Source organism: Sceloporus occidentalis, unplaced genomic scaffold, assembly GCF_023333645.1.
Source record: "Sceloporus occidentalis isolate IW3139 unplaced genomic scaffold, rSceOcc1.0.p SCAF_6, whole genome shotgun sequence".
Lineage (NCBI taxonomy): Eukaryota > Metazoa > Chordata > Lepidosauria > Squamata > Phrynosomatidae > Sceloporus > Sceloporus occidentalis.
Genome location: NW_028316986.1, coordinates 101609280 through 101625407, shown reverse-complemented (window position 1 = coordinate 101625407; position 16128 = coordinate 101609280). Strand labels below are relative to the sequence as shown.

At 39.9% G+C, this 16128-nt stretch overlaps 1 protein-coding gene across 4 annotated transcripts in view; it reads left to right on the top strand.

The window, feature by feature from the left end:
- The window catches only part of LOC149311198 (5'-nucleotidase domain-containing protein 1-like), a 120046-nt gene that overhangs the window by 84660 nt on the left and 19258 nt on the right, over positions 1–16128 (top strand). For all 4 annotated transcript variants that reach the window (XM_089530542.1, XM_089530540.1, XM_089530541.1 and 1 more), the window contains 2 exons: positions 6479–6653; positions 7967–8064. In XM_089530542.1, coding sequence (XP_089386668.1) covers positions 6479–6653; positions 7967–8064 — 273 coding nt within the window. The remainder of the gene's footprint in view (positions 1–6478; positions 6654–7966; positions 8065–16128) is intronic.

Below are 16128 nucleotides of genomic sequence, written 5' to 3'. Positions count from 1 at the left end.
GCTCCTGCACTTTCATTTTGAATTCTTATAATGTGATGGTGTGTAAGGAGGCAGAGGACTCCTCTTCTATGTTGTACAGCCGCATGGCTGTAAAGGAAGCTAGACTTGGCCCACCAGGAGCTGAAGCTTCCAACTCTAAAATGGTCTTTTTTGGCTACCACAGACCATCCCACAATAAAGCACAATATGGCTTCATGTCCTCCACAGAGAGAGCATGGCCTCTACCACCCACTTCTAAACATAGGCTGGAGGGCCATCTATCGGTTATGCTTTGATTGAGAGTTCCTGCATGGCAGAATGGGGTTGGACTGGATGACCCTTGGGGTCTCTTCCAACCCAAGGATACTATGTGAGAACACATGGATACAAATCCTCCTGTGTTCCCTCCCAAAAAATTACAACAACAAAAAGGGTTAAACCACTTGTGGATATCATGGGTGGAGAGTTCCCTTCACCCCCAATTGTGTTTGGCTGCCCCAAACTATGGCACTCTTGAGAGAGCAGCTTGAGCGCTTGGCCTCTCCTTTCCATCAGAGATTTCTCAGGATACAGACATACCTCAGGTAAATGGGGGGCCATGTCCCACAGCAGCCCCTCTGCCCTTCCCAGCTACCTATGCAAGTGGGAAGGGAGTTGACGACCAAGCCAGCTTCTATCATGCAGCCAGGTTACTAAAGCCTGCCTGAGATAATAAGGGCTAAGCTTGTAAACCCCAGCTTGAAGTTGGGGCTGTTTCAAACATAAATAAAACAAAGTGCCCTGTGAGTATCAGGGCTACACTACAGGCCATGTGCAGTTATCTACCCATGTTTAGCAATGCTCTTCAGTCACTGCTAACCCAGGAGCAGTTTCCTCAGTGCCTGGAAGAGGCTACTGCCCAGGCAGCCTCCCTTGATGGGGCAAATAAAGGAGGGGAGAGCCCCCAGACCAACAGGTCTGGGGGGTTCAGATTTACAAGAGATACTGGTTAACTTTTTCTGGTGTTCATTTTATTACTGTTAGCCCATGAAGTTTGAGTTGTGCTGTTTCTGCTCACCCCCCTCTCCTTTTTCCAGGCCAGAGTAGATGCCTGGAAACTAATTCAACAAGGGAAGGGGCTAGCCATAAGCCAACATGATGATTTTTCTTCCTTCCTCATGGGCCTCCATCTCTGTCTCCATTGGGGCCAGAGCCCCTTTTGCTTTTGCTGGAACAGCCTAAGACATAAGATGAGCACATGGTTCTACCTCCTTTGTGCAAACTGTTATCAGCCATAGCACTTCTCATTAAGAGCATAAGCTTTAACAATTCAGATTCATTTAAATGCTAATAGACAGCGTGACTCTAGCAAGGAGAAGGCCTCTGGTCACTCAGCAGACCTCTAGTGCTTACATGCATTGAGGATCTTTGGTAAAACATTTCATATGAGGTGATAAATATATTGGATTAAGGTGACCAACCAAGCTCCACTTTATTGTCATAAGGGTTATGTTCCTGTTATAAAACACAGGGAACCTCAGCCGGCTAGCCTCAGGAGAGGTGGCTTCCCTTGCCTTCCCTTCTTTCTTGGAGAGATGTCTGTTAAAGGGAAGAAACTAAAAAAATACAGTTTCTTCCATGAGATGGTTCTCACTAATACAGGGGGTTAAGAAAAACTCTTATCAAAAACAAACAGACAAACAGACTCCTCTCCATGGGGGGAGAAACCCCCCCTTCCTCCATGAGTGTTTTAAAACCATATAGTCAGTTTTTTCTGCTAAGAGGTTGCTTCAAATCCTATTCAGACATCCTACAGAGCCCTGAGAAGTCTGCCACAAAGACCACAATTGCCTCTTACCTTGTCTAGATAGTTACATTTTAAATAAGAATGCCTGCTGATAGGCTTGCCATTCAACTGCTTCCTGACTTGGATAGGCCTATTGTACAAGGTCTATCTTGCATATGATGAATTGGGCTCAAGGCCATGAAGGTTCATGCTGCCAATCTCTTTCTTTTAGTGGTCTCAGGAAGCTACAAAATTCCTTTGCATATTGTTGGGCATGCGTTGATTGTGATTTCCTGCATGGCAGGGGGTTGGACTTGATGGTCCTTGTGGTCTCATCCAACTCCATGATTCTATGGTTTTATGGTTATAAGGTTAGCTGCTGTGTGGGTGAGTGTCTTATCCCTGGCTGGGTTTCATGCCAAGGTCTGGCCCAAACAACACCATAGTCCACTGCCTTCTGAGGCTGGGAAAATGGACTTCCCAGTGCCTATGCCTTGGTTTTTCTGCTAGCACAGCTTGTAATATATATATATATATATATATATATATATATATATATTCCAAAAAACAAACAAACTGTGATTTTACTATTTTATACAGGAGACTCCGTTTTACTATGCCATTATATTTTCTGTGACTTCAACTTCCATGGATCTGGTGTCCATGCAAAGTCCTGAATCCAACTCCAGTACATATCGAGGGCCCACTATACTATTTAAAATTTAGGTTTGTGTTCCTTTGACAGATCCTTTTTGTGGAGAAGATTCTCTCCTCGAAATTAGATACCAGAGGGCTATCCTTGCCAAGCCCTCTGTTCCCATTTCGTGACTCCTTAATCAGCAGTTCATTCAGCCGGGAGACCCCTCAGCCTTCATACAGGTTGATGATAGCCTGCTACATGGAGTTGGGGTGATTTTTGAAGCCTCTAGACTAGTTCATCCTCAGATGAAATCAGACTTAATTCTGACCACATGCCCTGTTAACACAGAGTGCATCTATGCTTCTGCATGGATTCACAAATGTCTGTGAGATAAAGGTTAATCCAGTGTCTTCTTTGCCTAACCATGGGATTAGTCTTATTTTACACAGGTTCACAGATGTTCCAGTAAAGAACTGCACATTGTTTTAAATTTTAATTGGAGGTCAGACATTAACATTCCTTTTTCAGAGTGCTAAGTCTTAATTGCTACAGGTGAAATCACCTTAATATCACCTTCATTACTATAACCAGTTGACAAGGTGATCAGAGATAGGCTGGAAGCTGCCATAGGTCCAGATTAGATCAGGTTCTATTCTGATTGATCTCATAATCCACTGCTTAGACAAGTTAGAATCATAGAATCGTAGAGTTGGAAGAGACCACTAGGGCCTTCCAGTCCAACCCCCTGCCATGCAGGAAATCCAAATCAAAGCATCCCTGACAGATGGCCATCCAGCCTCTGTTTAAAGACCTCCAAGGAAGGAGACTCTATCACCTTCCGAGGAGTGCATTCCACTGTCGAACAGCCCTTACTGTCAGGAAGTTCCTCCTAATGTTCAGGTGGAATCTCTTTTCCTGTAGCTTGCATCCATTGTTCCGGGTCCTGTTCTCTGGAGCAGCAGAAAACAAGCTTGCTCCCTCCTCATTATGACATCCTTTCAAATATTTAAACAGGGCTATCATATCACCTCTTAACCTTCTTTTCTCCAGGCTAAACATCCCCAGCTCCCTAAGTCGTTCCTCATAGGGCATGGTTTCCAGACCCTTCACCATTTTTGTCGCCCTCCTTTGGACACGCTCCAGTTTCTCAATGTCCTTTCTGAATTGTGGCGCTCAGAACTGGACACAATATTCTAGGTGGGGCCTGACCAAAGCAGAATACAGTGGCACTATTACTTCTCTTGATCTAGACACTATACTTCTATTGATGCAGCCTAAAATAGCATTGGCCTTTTTAGCTGCCACATCACACTGTTCACTCATGTTCAACTTGTGGTCTACTTGGACTCCTAGATCCCTTTCACACGTAGTTTCATTCAGCCAGGTGTCACCCATCCTATATCTGTGCATTTTATTTTTCCGCCCTAAGTGCAATACCTTACATTTCTCTGTGTTGAATTTCATTTTGTTAGCTTTGGCCCAGCTTTCTAGTCTATTCAGGTCATTTTGAATCTTGATCCTGTCCTCTGGGGTATTAGCTATTCCCTCTAATTTGGTGTCATCTGCAAATTTGATAAGTATGCTCCCAATTCTGTCATCCAGGTCATTGATAAAGTTCTCATCAACTGCTTCAGGTTTTCAGTGGCTGACCTGCTATAGTCCATCCAAGATGACATTAAGAAGGGACTTGACCCAACATGGTTATAAGGCAGGTGTCTGCCATCACGTCGTTTCTGCTCCATATGAGAGCAGCTAGAATGGCAGCCATCCTCACATTAATGGCTATTGAGGGGAGTTTCCAACAGGGCCAGCCCACCAGACATCGTTTTCCAGCTTGGGGTGTGAACACGGTCTTAAAGGCGCTGACGGTTGGGCCGACCAAGTCCCTTCGGGAGGCCTTCCTCAAACACCTCTCCCTCAAGGTCATCTTCCTCACGGCCATTCCCTCCGCCAGATGGGTGTCAGAGCTGGGGCCCTGTCGGTACATAATGACTTGTATATTTTAGGCCGGTCTCAGTGTGCCTTCGTCCAGATCCTACCTTCGTGCCTAGGGTGAACTCAGCCTTTCAGGTGTCACAGGACATTCTCCTGCCTTCATTCTGCCCCAGTCCTAAGAAGGACTTGGAAAAGACCTGGCACACATTGGCTGTGCGCAGAGCCCTCAAAATCTACATCAAGAGGACTTCAACCTTAAGGTCATCTGAAATGTTGTTCGTTTCCTTTTTTCCAGGCTCTTTGGGATACAAGTTATCTGCCTCAACTCGGTGGATCAGGTCTTGTATTCAAGAGAGCTACCGAACTCTTGATCTCTCTCCACCCGAGGGGGTGATGGCACACTCAACCAGGAGTGCATCTACCTCTGCGGCCCTGGCCACTAGCGCCTCCCTGTCAGACATTGCAGGGCGGCCACATGGAAGTCGCCTTCAACCTTCATAAGACATTGCAAACTGGACATGTCTCAGTCCGCTGTGGCGTCATTGGGAAAGAGGGTCCTCCAACAGATTGTGTCGGGGCCCACAGTCTCCTAGCAGCACCTCCCTCCCAGTTCGAGAGGGCTTTTGTAAATCCCAGATTACAGGAGGACAGGACCCTCTCTGCTGGGAAAAGGAACGTTGGGTATTTACCGTGACACGTTCATTTCCTGCAGAGAAGGGTCCTGGCATCCTGCCCACCCGGGTGCTGCATGCGGCCTCCGACCCTGCCTGCCTGTTGGTGGACCTGCCTTGTTCTTCTTCTTGTTGCTGGATTGGTTTTCTGAGTTCTTGTTTGTTCTTGGACTAGTTTTTTCTAAGGTGTTCTAGTTAACCCTTAGCTGATGTTACTAAAGTTCAGTTCCTTGATTTACCTTGCTACTCACTTGGCTTGTTATTGACTGAGGCTCAGGGGGGCTAGCTCCTCCCTATATAGGGGCCGGTCTTTTGTTTATAGTCCCTGCCTACAGGAGCAAATAGGAGGAGCTAAACCCAGATTACAGGATGCCAGGACCCTTCTCTGCAGGAAATGAACGTGTCACGGTAAGTACCCAACGTTCCTTTTTCCCCACACCTGATACAGAACTAGCTTAGCTGTGTGGAGATACTACAATGGTCTCCCATTGTGATTTTTAAACATGGATTTTAGTGATCATGTTCATTAAATTCCTGTTTTGATGAAATTCCTGTTTTGATATACCATAACTCTTTATCTTGAATTCTCTATTTCAGAATAAGAGTAGGGCTTGGAAAGGTTTTATTACCATTCCCAGAATCCCTCAGCCAGTAATGTTACACAACTGTTCCACTTCAATAATTTTTAGATACTTATGCATGTGTACTTGGATTTGTATGGATGCTGAATTCTGCTTTTTAAAACAAATATATTACTTTTGCTGCCCCATGAATAAGTAATTGAAGCACAATCTTCTTCTTCTTCTTCTCTCTTTCTCTCTCTCTCTACACACACACACAGAGTTATCTCTTTGTAGGGGATCCATTCCAGACCACCACCACCCGACGCAGATAAGAAAAAACACAGGACCACAAATTCTGTTGTTCCCTATGGCAGTGCAAAATGAACATGGCCTCTAGCATAACCATGTGCACGCATCTCCATGAAGAACAACAGGGCTTGCTGTCCACTCAAATCTGCAGGTGGCAAGCCTGCAGATAGCAAGAGCCCACTGTATATATGTATAATTATGTTTGAAACTAATGAAGTTATTCATATAAATTGTACATTCAAATTTCTCTTATTTCTTCAAAAAATGTTATACATCGCAATTTTAAGGTTTGTGACACTTTTTTTACAGATCACAATTTTATAATACTTTTTTTTAAAAAAATAGATCGTAATCCATTTTATGCAAAGTCTATAGACCAACTGTGGATTTCTATGACAGCTCCCTCTTGGCATCTGTGCCAGTGGAATCTTATCAATGTATTATTATTATTATTACTATCATTATTATTATTATTATTATTATTATTATTATTATTAAAACTCAAAGCATTTTGTAGGTATTTGGGTTGTAGAGAGGGCTGATCAGACAAATGTTAAAAACAGACCAGTAAATGAGCAGATGGTAAATATGTGTAACCTTATCCTTTACTTTTCAGAAAATTGTGGGATATACTTTCCAGAAGTGAAAAGAAATCCAGAAAAATATATACAGTGTTGTCCTGATTCTGTGAAAAAGTGGCTAAGAAGGCTGAAGGACAGTGGAAAGATTCTGCTTTTAATTACAAGCTCTCACAGTGACTATTGTAGACTTTTATGTGAGCACACCTTAGGGTGAGTGTAATGTATCCATAAGGAGTTGTTTAATTGAAACGTCTGCCTTCCAGATAGTAAAAAAATGTAATTAATGTTAGAAATTAGGTGCTTAATATTTCAGGGAATACACACTTGTATCAAAAGATGTATGTAAAGATAATATAGAGCAAGTTCACCTATTACTCTTAATGAGAGTGAAACAGCCCAACTGTGGCATTCTCCTTGGTAAAACCAGTTGGCACCAATATTATACTCATTTGCACACCAGTGTAAAATCTGGCTGTTTACCTGGCTGTTCACCTGAGTATTTGAGGCCTACTGAAGTCATGAGTTAATAATAATAATGATAATAATAATAATAATTTATATCCCACTATCCAAATGATTGAAGTGGCCTACATTAAAAATATCCATAAAATACAATAACAATCTGTTTCATTATATCCCAAACCCTCTCATCCACAATAAAATACAATTAAATTATTGGATAATTGTTAAAACAATTATTAAAACAGGGGTGAGACAGTTTTAATGGCAGATTTTATGTATGGGATACATTATTTTTATAATTCATAATCTGTTTTTTTGTTTTTGTTTTGAGGACACCAGGCTGACAGTAATGGGTGCAGGAAAAAAAGACAGAAAAAAAATCCTTGAGACATTCACACGTAATTATCACCGGGCTGTTGATAATTTTGTGCAGCATCTCTCCCTTCCAATGATACGAAAAAATTACAAGGCAAAACACCCGATTATCATCGTCCTTTAGGAATGATTGCTTCTACTTTTTCTTGTTTTCCTTTGCTGCAAAAGATATCAGGAGAATGGGCCATAATGCCACAAATATATAGAATTCCTCATGGTCCCTTATGAGCCCCTCATAGTTATCGCTCAGCCTGCCATCACAACAGTCTGAACTTCCATGACTGATACAAGAACATACAAGGAAAAGAAGTTTTCCATTTCCCGGGTCAGAGATTAGAACAGACATTGGCCTCAAATAAGGATAATAGTTTCCATTTTTAACTATTCTTTGTTGCACTAGCATTTAAATCAACCTGTTTTATACAATATAAGGGTTTTTCACCAGACAATAAAATATGGTCAGAAGAAAGAGACTTAACTTCTTAAAAACATGTGAGAATCTTAAGAATATTAAGAAATTTTTAGTAAGAGTTAGTTTTGGGACTTTTTAATTGTGGCTTTTATTTTGATTAAATTGTCTGGAATTGATTTGAAAATGATTTCATTTATTATATCCCATTCACAGTCAGATATCTTTTGATATATAATGTATAAACATATTTTGTTGGTTTGTTTTATCATTACAGGAATGATTTTGCAGACCTTTTTGACATTATAATTACAAATGCCCTGAAACCAGGTTTCTTCTCTCAGCCACCTAATCAGAGACCTTTCCGAACACTTGGTAAGCTAAAATAATACTTAATTATTCACGACACATTAAGACAGGAGGGCATATGTCTTTCTAAAATCATCAAGCCTGTAAGGAATGGAAATGATAAAGGGTTGGTTTTTTTAAAACATACACAGCTAGTTCCCTAGAAAATGCATTATGTCAGAAAAGAAACACAGCTGAAGCAAGTCAGGCGTGAAACAGACAGGCAAAATAAAGCTGCTTCAAGTGTTTAGACAATGCACAAGGTGAAGAGAAAGGAAGCCATACTTTGAGGCTAAAAACCAGAACAAAAAGAAGCTGGGATACTCTGACTCAAGGTAGAAAATGTACATCTTTGTATGAGCATATAAATGGCCCAGCACTAGTGTGGGACTGCGGCAAAGCAAAATCTTGATGGCCGATAATTCAATGGATGTAATTGCAATACACACAGACAGTCCAGGGGGGCATGGGGTGAAAGGGGCATGTATCGGGGGGAGCTCCATGATTGTGTTTGCCACGGGGCACACTGATGTACAGGTGGTACATTGCATGTGCGACTGTGTGACCTATGATATGGGCAGGTGTTTAATGGACTGGCATCTAGGGAGGAAGAGGTAAGTAACTGGAGGTCACTGGTGATGTGTGCATGGTGGGCAGGTGGCAAAAAATAATAATTGCATGACACGGCTTGACACCTTCATTGCGGGTGGTGCAACACCAGGTTTCTGACCCACTTTCAGATAATGCAAGATGGAGCCGCTTTTTCCTACCCATCTGTTCTGGCCCTCAGAAAGTAAGGCAGTTTTAAGGTTTGAATCATTGCTGTCAGGAAAAGAAGTCAGGCAAAACTCCTTTGGGAGACTATTTCCCTTGGTGTCATATTCTGGCTCTGATATGTGCTTGCAAATATATGCTTCCCCATTTATGCACAGCAGTTACATACTTGTTTTGCTATAGGTGTATCTCGATTTTTTTTAGCTGTACATATAAAAATTAAGATAATTAATTATTCTGTGTAACAAAGTAGACTGTATTGTTCCAGATGGATATCTATGTATATCCATTTGAAAAAGGAATTTGGGTAGCCCTCCACAACTACTGATTCACTGGCCAAACAAGGCCAGCTCGCCATAGTTCGTGGCTTTTTAACTGCTTGACAGACTTCTCTGTATCTGTAGACCTCTGCTGACACCAAAACCAGACACCATACTGTCAGATCTCCATTTAGCTTAGTGTATTAGTGTTGAAAGCAAGCACTTTTATTTATATTTTATTTATTTTGCCACTTTTATGACTCACTTTCCTATAAGCTACTAGAAGTAGCATAACAATATGAAAACATAAATTGCTATAACACTGAATACTCATTTTGATAAAATTGCATCCAGAAAACAATAAATTTTAAGAGGTAGTATGGACAGGGTCTGAGAAAATATATATTTGATATATAGGATGGGGGGAAATCAAATTTCTGCATATTTAATGAAGTTGTAGCATTATAAAAATCGATATTTCTGAATAAATATAAGAGATTTCACTAGGGAATTACCAACAACAAATTACATTTTGTTACGAAATTATAGTACAAGGCATATAGTTCTAATATAGCTCTTGAATCTGCAATGTCAAGTCATACATTAAAGATATAAAGCATCTCCCAGTTTATCCTGTAATCTGATCCTATCTGACCCTTGTATCAAAAATATGTTTGATTAGTTACTTGGACGCAAAGATTAGTTAGGTTAAACTAGGGCTGCATCCACACAGCAGAAATAATCCAGTTTGGCACCACTTTAACTGTCATGATTCAATGCTGTAGAGTTCTGAGAGCTGTACTTTTGTCAGACATTTAGGAAAAATAATTAGCATTCTTTTTAGACAGTATGGATATCTAGAAAATGCTAGGAAGAGGGATCGATGTTGGCCTGTTCTCTCATGGACATACCAGTCTTAGGCATTCTAAAGCCATGTTTTGGAAAAGTTACTTTTAAAGACTGCTGCTCCCATAATGCCCAGCCCACATGGCCACTAGTGCCTACAGCTCTTGAATGGCAGTTTTCATCAGGACATGGAAATGACTGATAATTGTCCCCTCCCCTATCCTGAATTGATTCCTTTTTATTGCTGTTTTAAATAATGTAACATAAAATGCCCGTGTACATTTAACACATGTAATCTGTCAGAGTCTGTTGCTCTTTGCTGTTGTGACAAAAGCAATCAAATTACAATAGGTTTTCTTTAGCCCTTGATATTCCTGGTGTTTACAAGGTTTACAGATTTGCAAAACATACCCTGGTGGTGTACAAGAAAGTAGGGTTATAGATAAAGGTCTGAGTGATAATATATCATAAAATTAATGATGCTGTTTTAAGATCCAGTTTTCCTGGTCTCTTTTCTAGTGATTCTCTGCATAAAATAATAACTGTTCTCTCAAGCCTTAGCCAACCTTATATATCAGTGATGGCAAACCTATGGCATGCGTGCCAGAGGTGGCACTCAGAGCCCTCTCTGTGGGCACATGTGCTGTCGCCCCAGCACAGAGTTTACCAGAGTTTGTTACTAGAAAGACAGAGGGACATGGCACTTTGCAATAAATAAGTGGGTTTTGGGTTGCAGTTTGGGCACTTGGCCTCTAAAAGGTTCACCATCACTGTTATATATTCTGTGTCACAGTGAAATCTTTTGGAGTTTCTTCCTCGTGTTTATTTTATTTATTTTTAAGTTTGTGCTGAAAATGTAAGTTGCTGTGTTTAGTCATTTCCCCCCGATTGTTAGTTCCAGCTAGAATAGATGCACTGAATATAACATCATTGTCCACTTACCAAGGCTGCATCCGTACTGCATAAATAATCCAGTTTGACACAACTTCAACTACCATGGCTCAAAGCTATAAAATTCTGAGAACTGTAGTTTGTGAGACATGTAGCCTTCCCTTCAGAGAGATCTGGTACCACAACAAACTGCAAATCCCAGAATTCCATAGCATTGAGCGATGGCAGTTAAAGTGGTGTCAAGCCAGATTGTTTCTGTAGTGTGCATAGAGACCAAGTTTTCATTAGTTCAGTGGATTTACTCTAGTTCAGACTGTCACTTGGCTTTCAAGAATAACATCATCAGCATCATTATCATTATCATCACCATCATCAATAACAACAACTTTATTTGTATTCTACCTTTTTCTGAAGACTGGGATTGAAGGCACTTTACAAATTAAAATGATTACAGTATATTTTTTAAAAAATAGAACTAAACAATATTAAAAGATGCACTGAAAATGGATAAAAAGCAATCAAAACAGTACCATTTAAAATAATATAGCACCCTATTAAAAGTGCTTTCCTTAAAAACCTTCAGTTCTAAAAGTCTGTCAGAATAAAATTTTTAAATACGTTTTCTCTCCTGACAAAAGAAAAGCAGGGGGTTAGCCAAAAGGGAGTTTCAGAGCCTCCGAGCAGCCAATGAGAAAGCCCCATCTCATGTCCCAACCAGCCATACCTGTGGTGGGACCAAATAAACGGCCTCTCCTAAGGATCTTAGGGTCTGGGCAGCTATATTATTGGCTTGCAAGATGCCCATAGCAATATGAAATATGCATATCTCTGGTAATCATTGTGAAAAACCAAATAACCATAGTTTGGAAGCAAAGTATTCCACCCGTTGATAGAAAAGCTCTTTTTATTTGCAGTCTAAAGCTCAGCAGGAGATCCCATGGGAGGAAAGAAGAAGCAGTTTCACTTATTTCTCCTTCCCTTTCCACCAGCTCCCATACTTCAGCCCCCCCCCCCCCCCCAAAACTACCTGGAACAATTTTTAGGAGAGAGGAAGATGAGGAAAAATTGGTAAAAAAAAAAATCCTTGTGTGTTATATTCTGTCCCTGGGATCTCCATTTAGAAATCTTAATGCAGTGAGAGTTCAAGTACAGGGTTCCTTGCTGTAGATCCAGGGAACCTGTCCATCAGCTCTGCTTTGAAATTAAATGCTACATTTGGCATTCAAGCAATATGAGAGCTATGCAAAATTCATTTCCAAGAAAACTAATGCTGTTTTCCTCCAGAGACTACACAGACACAATATTCCTTTTGTTGAGGGATGAAAAGGTTTTTAACTTATTCAGCCAAATGAGCCTAATATAAATGTTCCGCTCTGGAAATAATGTCCTCCTCAACTGAAGATGCTACAATATTCATTCTACATAATAAATGCCTGGATTTATTTAAAATTTGGATCAATTTAGTGCTAGTAAAAATTTTACTTTGTTAGCTGAGAAATACACACTGTTCAGCACTCATGCTATGCTTCTATGGCATAGACAGAACTTTTCCTTTCAGTATCCAAGGCAGCCTAATATTTTTCAGATTATTATTAACTGCCATCATGTCAACTTGAGTTTACGGTGACAGTAAGAATGAAAGATCTCCAAGTCACCTTATCATCAATCCCTACTCAGGTCTTGCAGACTCAGGGCCATGGCTTTATTGGTTGAATCTATCCATATGGAATGTGGTCTTCTTCTTTTCTTGTTGCCTTCTACTTTGATAAGCATTACTGCTTTTCTATTGACTTCTCATGATATGCCCCAAGTATGACAGCCACAGTTTGGTTGGCTTTTGGAGAGAGTCCAGGTTTGATTTGCTCTAGGACTTATTTATTGGTCTTTTTTGCATTCCATGGTATCCACAGAACTCTCTTCTCTGGCATCGCATCCCAAATGTCTTAATTTTCTTCCTATAAGCTTTCTTCCCTGTCCAAGTTTCACAACCATACACAGAAATCAGAAATACAATGGCATGGAGAATCCAGACTGTATATCAATGATATACAGTATCTTTACATTTCAGGATCTTTAGTTCCTTCATAGCTGCCCTTCCAAATATTAGTCTTCTGATTTCTTGACTGCAGTGTCCATTCTGATTAATGATTGAGCCAAGGTATGGAAAATCTTGAACTATTTTAGTGTCTTCACAGTCTAATTTAAAGTTATATAAATTATTTTTGTTGTTATTTTCTTAATGTTCAACTGTAAATCTTCCTTTGTACTTTCTTCCTTGACTTTGTTCAGTAAACATTCCAAGTCTTTGATATTTTCTCTTAGTAGTATGGTGCCATCTGCATATCTTGAATTGTTGATGCTCCTTCCTCCAGTTTTCACCCCCCCCCCCACTCCAAGTGTAGTCCGGCTTTACATGTTATATTTTTGGCATATGAATTTAAAAATTAGGGTGATAAAATGCAGCCTTGCCTGAACCACTTGCCAATTGGAAACTGTTCTGTTTTTTGTCCTAATGGTAGCTCTTGTCCACACCAAGCCAATCAAATGCTGTAGAACACCCATTTCTTTAAGAGCAATCCATGGCATATAAAAAAAGGAAAGTATTAATGGAATATGTATCATACAAGCACATTCTGAACATTCTTCAGAAAATTGTGATTGGCTGCCCAGTGCCCACTGAAGGTCAGGCAACCATTGTGTTGAATATAGGATCGTATTTAATTTGTCATCTTAGTTTTTTTAATAGAAGCTTTTAGACATGGGAAAGATGTGGACCATGGAGTGGCATTAAAACTTTTCCAGTGCCATGGTCCCAGTGAAAAATACCCTTTTCAAAGGTGCAGTTAGCTTTGAAAAGGCAAATAGTACTGTGCAATTTCAAATGGTATTTTCAGGGGTTTCCTTTTTTGTCACCACCATGACTTAGGGAAGGAGTTAAAAACTTTTCAGCAAGCTGGTCTTGTTCCCCGCAGCTGCTATGATTTCTTTGTATTTAAAATAGTTTTTAAAAATAACAACAACCATTATGTGTTGTTTGAGCCCGAATTGGGGGGGGGGGGGGGGGCTGAGTTTGTTAGTGTACCATGTATGAGATGAACTTTGAGGACAGGGAAGCAGTTATGAGAATGTTCTGTGAACTCTTGTTCCAACAAAATTATCTTTCCCCTTAAATAAATGTATACTATAGGCAAAAAAAAGTGTTTTAAAAAATAAAATGTAGAAGCTGTGAAAAATATTGTTTGTGAAGGAGTAAAGAGGATAATTCCTTCATAAAGGATTTGGGGGGAGCAGGTGAAAGGTGATAGCATAGCATTTGTAAATTTACAAAAGAAGGAAGTCTCCCCCACCGCAAGCAGATATTGTTGTATTAATATAATTTACTGTAAATATTAGATGGTGTGTCACAGTTCCTAAAACACAGTTACATCACTAGTACAGCTAGTAGTGGGATTTTCAAACCAGAACTTGAATCAATTAATGAGAGAAATAAAATGAAAGGTTTTGCATACTACATTCCTTACAGATTCAAATGTGGCAGCAACTGCCAAAATGCTTCCTTTAGGCATAGTTTCCATGCATCTGTGTGTGCTGGTTTTCATTAAAAGCTTCACTGTTCATTTGTGCATGGTCTTCCCCTCCCCACCCCCCACAAAAAATACCTTAGGTTTTTTTCCCCCTGTTAGGGCTAGTCCTTAAAATAAACTATTTTTTCACAGGAAACACGTTCTGCTTTTTATTACCATTAATATCAAGTCAGCTATTTTAAGCATGTTATAATTAGTTCTAAGAGTTTCTGGTGATGAATGTAACCCATAAGACAGAGAGAGAGAGCATCATATTTCGGCAAGGATCTAAATCCAGGGATTAGGAAAGTTTAAAACCCTGCCTATAACTCACAGTGGCTGTCTTCTCTGCTCTTCTATTGATAAAAAGTGCTGAGTTAACCCACAGCTGACCTGCCTTGTATTGTTCTGAATATATCTGGGAAATAGGACCACTAATTTTTTTAAAAAAACCAAATAGATGTAAGTTAGATGTAAATCAGTAGATGTAAATTAGGGAAATTTGCATGAAAATACAAATCAAACAATTTTTCCCCACCCCTGCTTTTTAAAAGACATATACAGGATTGCAGTGTTAAAAGTATCTTTGCTCTTTGGCTGCATCTGCACTGCAAAAATAATCCAGTCTGACATCACTTTAACTGCCTTGGCTCAATGCTATGGAATTTTGGGATTTTTAGTTTGTTGTGACACCAGAGCTCTCTGACAGAGAAAGCTAAATGTCTCACAAAACTACAATTCCCGGAATTCTATAGCACTGAGCCATGGCAGTTAAAATGGTATCAAACTGATTTTTTTCTGAGTGCAGAGTCAGCCCTAGCAGATTTTTTTAGTTTGAAAAGTGAGAGTATTGCTGATTTGTGATCGTTCTTGAGAAAAATAAAACCAATGTGATTAGTTTATCAAGCTTATCCTAATTATTGTTTCTTCTGGCATAATGATATGTTATAGAGGCAGAATGAAATTCCCTAAGAGAACACAATCTGTCAAATGGCATTCCACTCTGCCAGCCAACTTTCCACTTTTATGAAAAAGTCATTAATCCATTACAAAATGTCGACAGAAACTTCGTCCTTCTAGTAGCCTATTAGAAGAAAATGCATTTGTCACATATTAAGAATATGTTGGTATTGATATATTAAGCATAAAAAAAGATATATTAAGCATCATGCGTTAGTTACAGAATTTTTGATGCTTTCATCAAGGAATGCTGGGGGACATTAAAGCACTCAAAGAAACTTCCATTGCTCTTAATAAACTGCCAAGACTGTTCCATTCATTTAAGATGAGCAGTATTTACTGTCTATATTCATGTATAGGTCTAGAAATTTTAATGAAAAAATTACCCCAAACCCCTGAGTCGACTTATCTATGGGTCATAGTAAGTACTCTTATTAAAAGAAAAGATAAAGATAAAAGGAGCAATTCCCTGGTTAAAAGCAGAGCTAGAAGCTCTGATACCCCCTCCCCCCAATACACATCTGCTAAATTAGAAGTGTAGGGTGTTGCCTATTACTAAGTCAGATCTGTGGTCCATCTAGCACAATATTGTCAGTTCTATGAGTCAGTGACTCTATTGGGTTTTAGGCAAGATTCTTTCCTAGCCCTACATGGAGGTGCCGTGGCTTGAACCTGGGGCCTTCTGCAAGCAAAGAACTGTGGCCTAGCAGTCTTCAGCAAAGTACTAATCAGGTCTGACTGTATCATGTCCTTGACCATGTGAAGACAATCCCCCTGAACTGGAGCTATATACATTC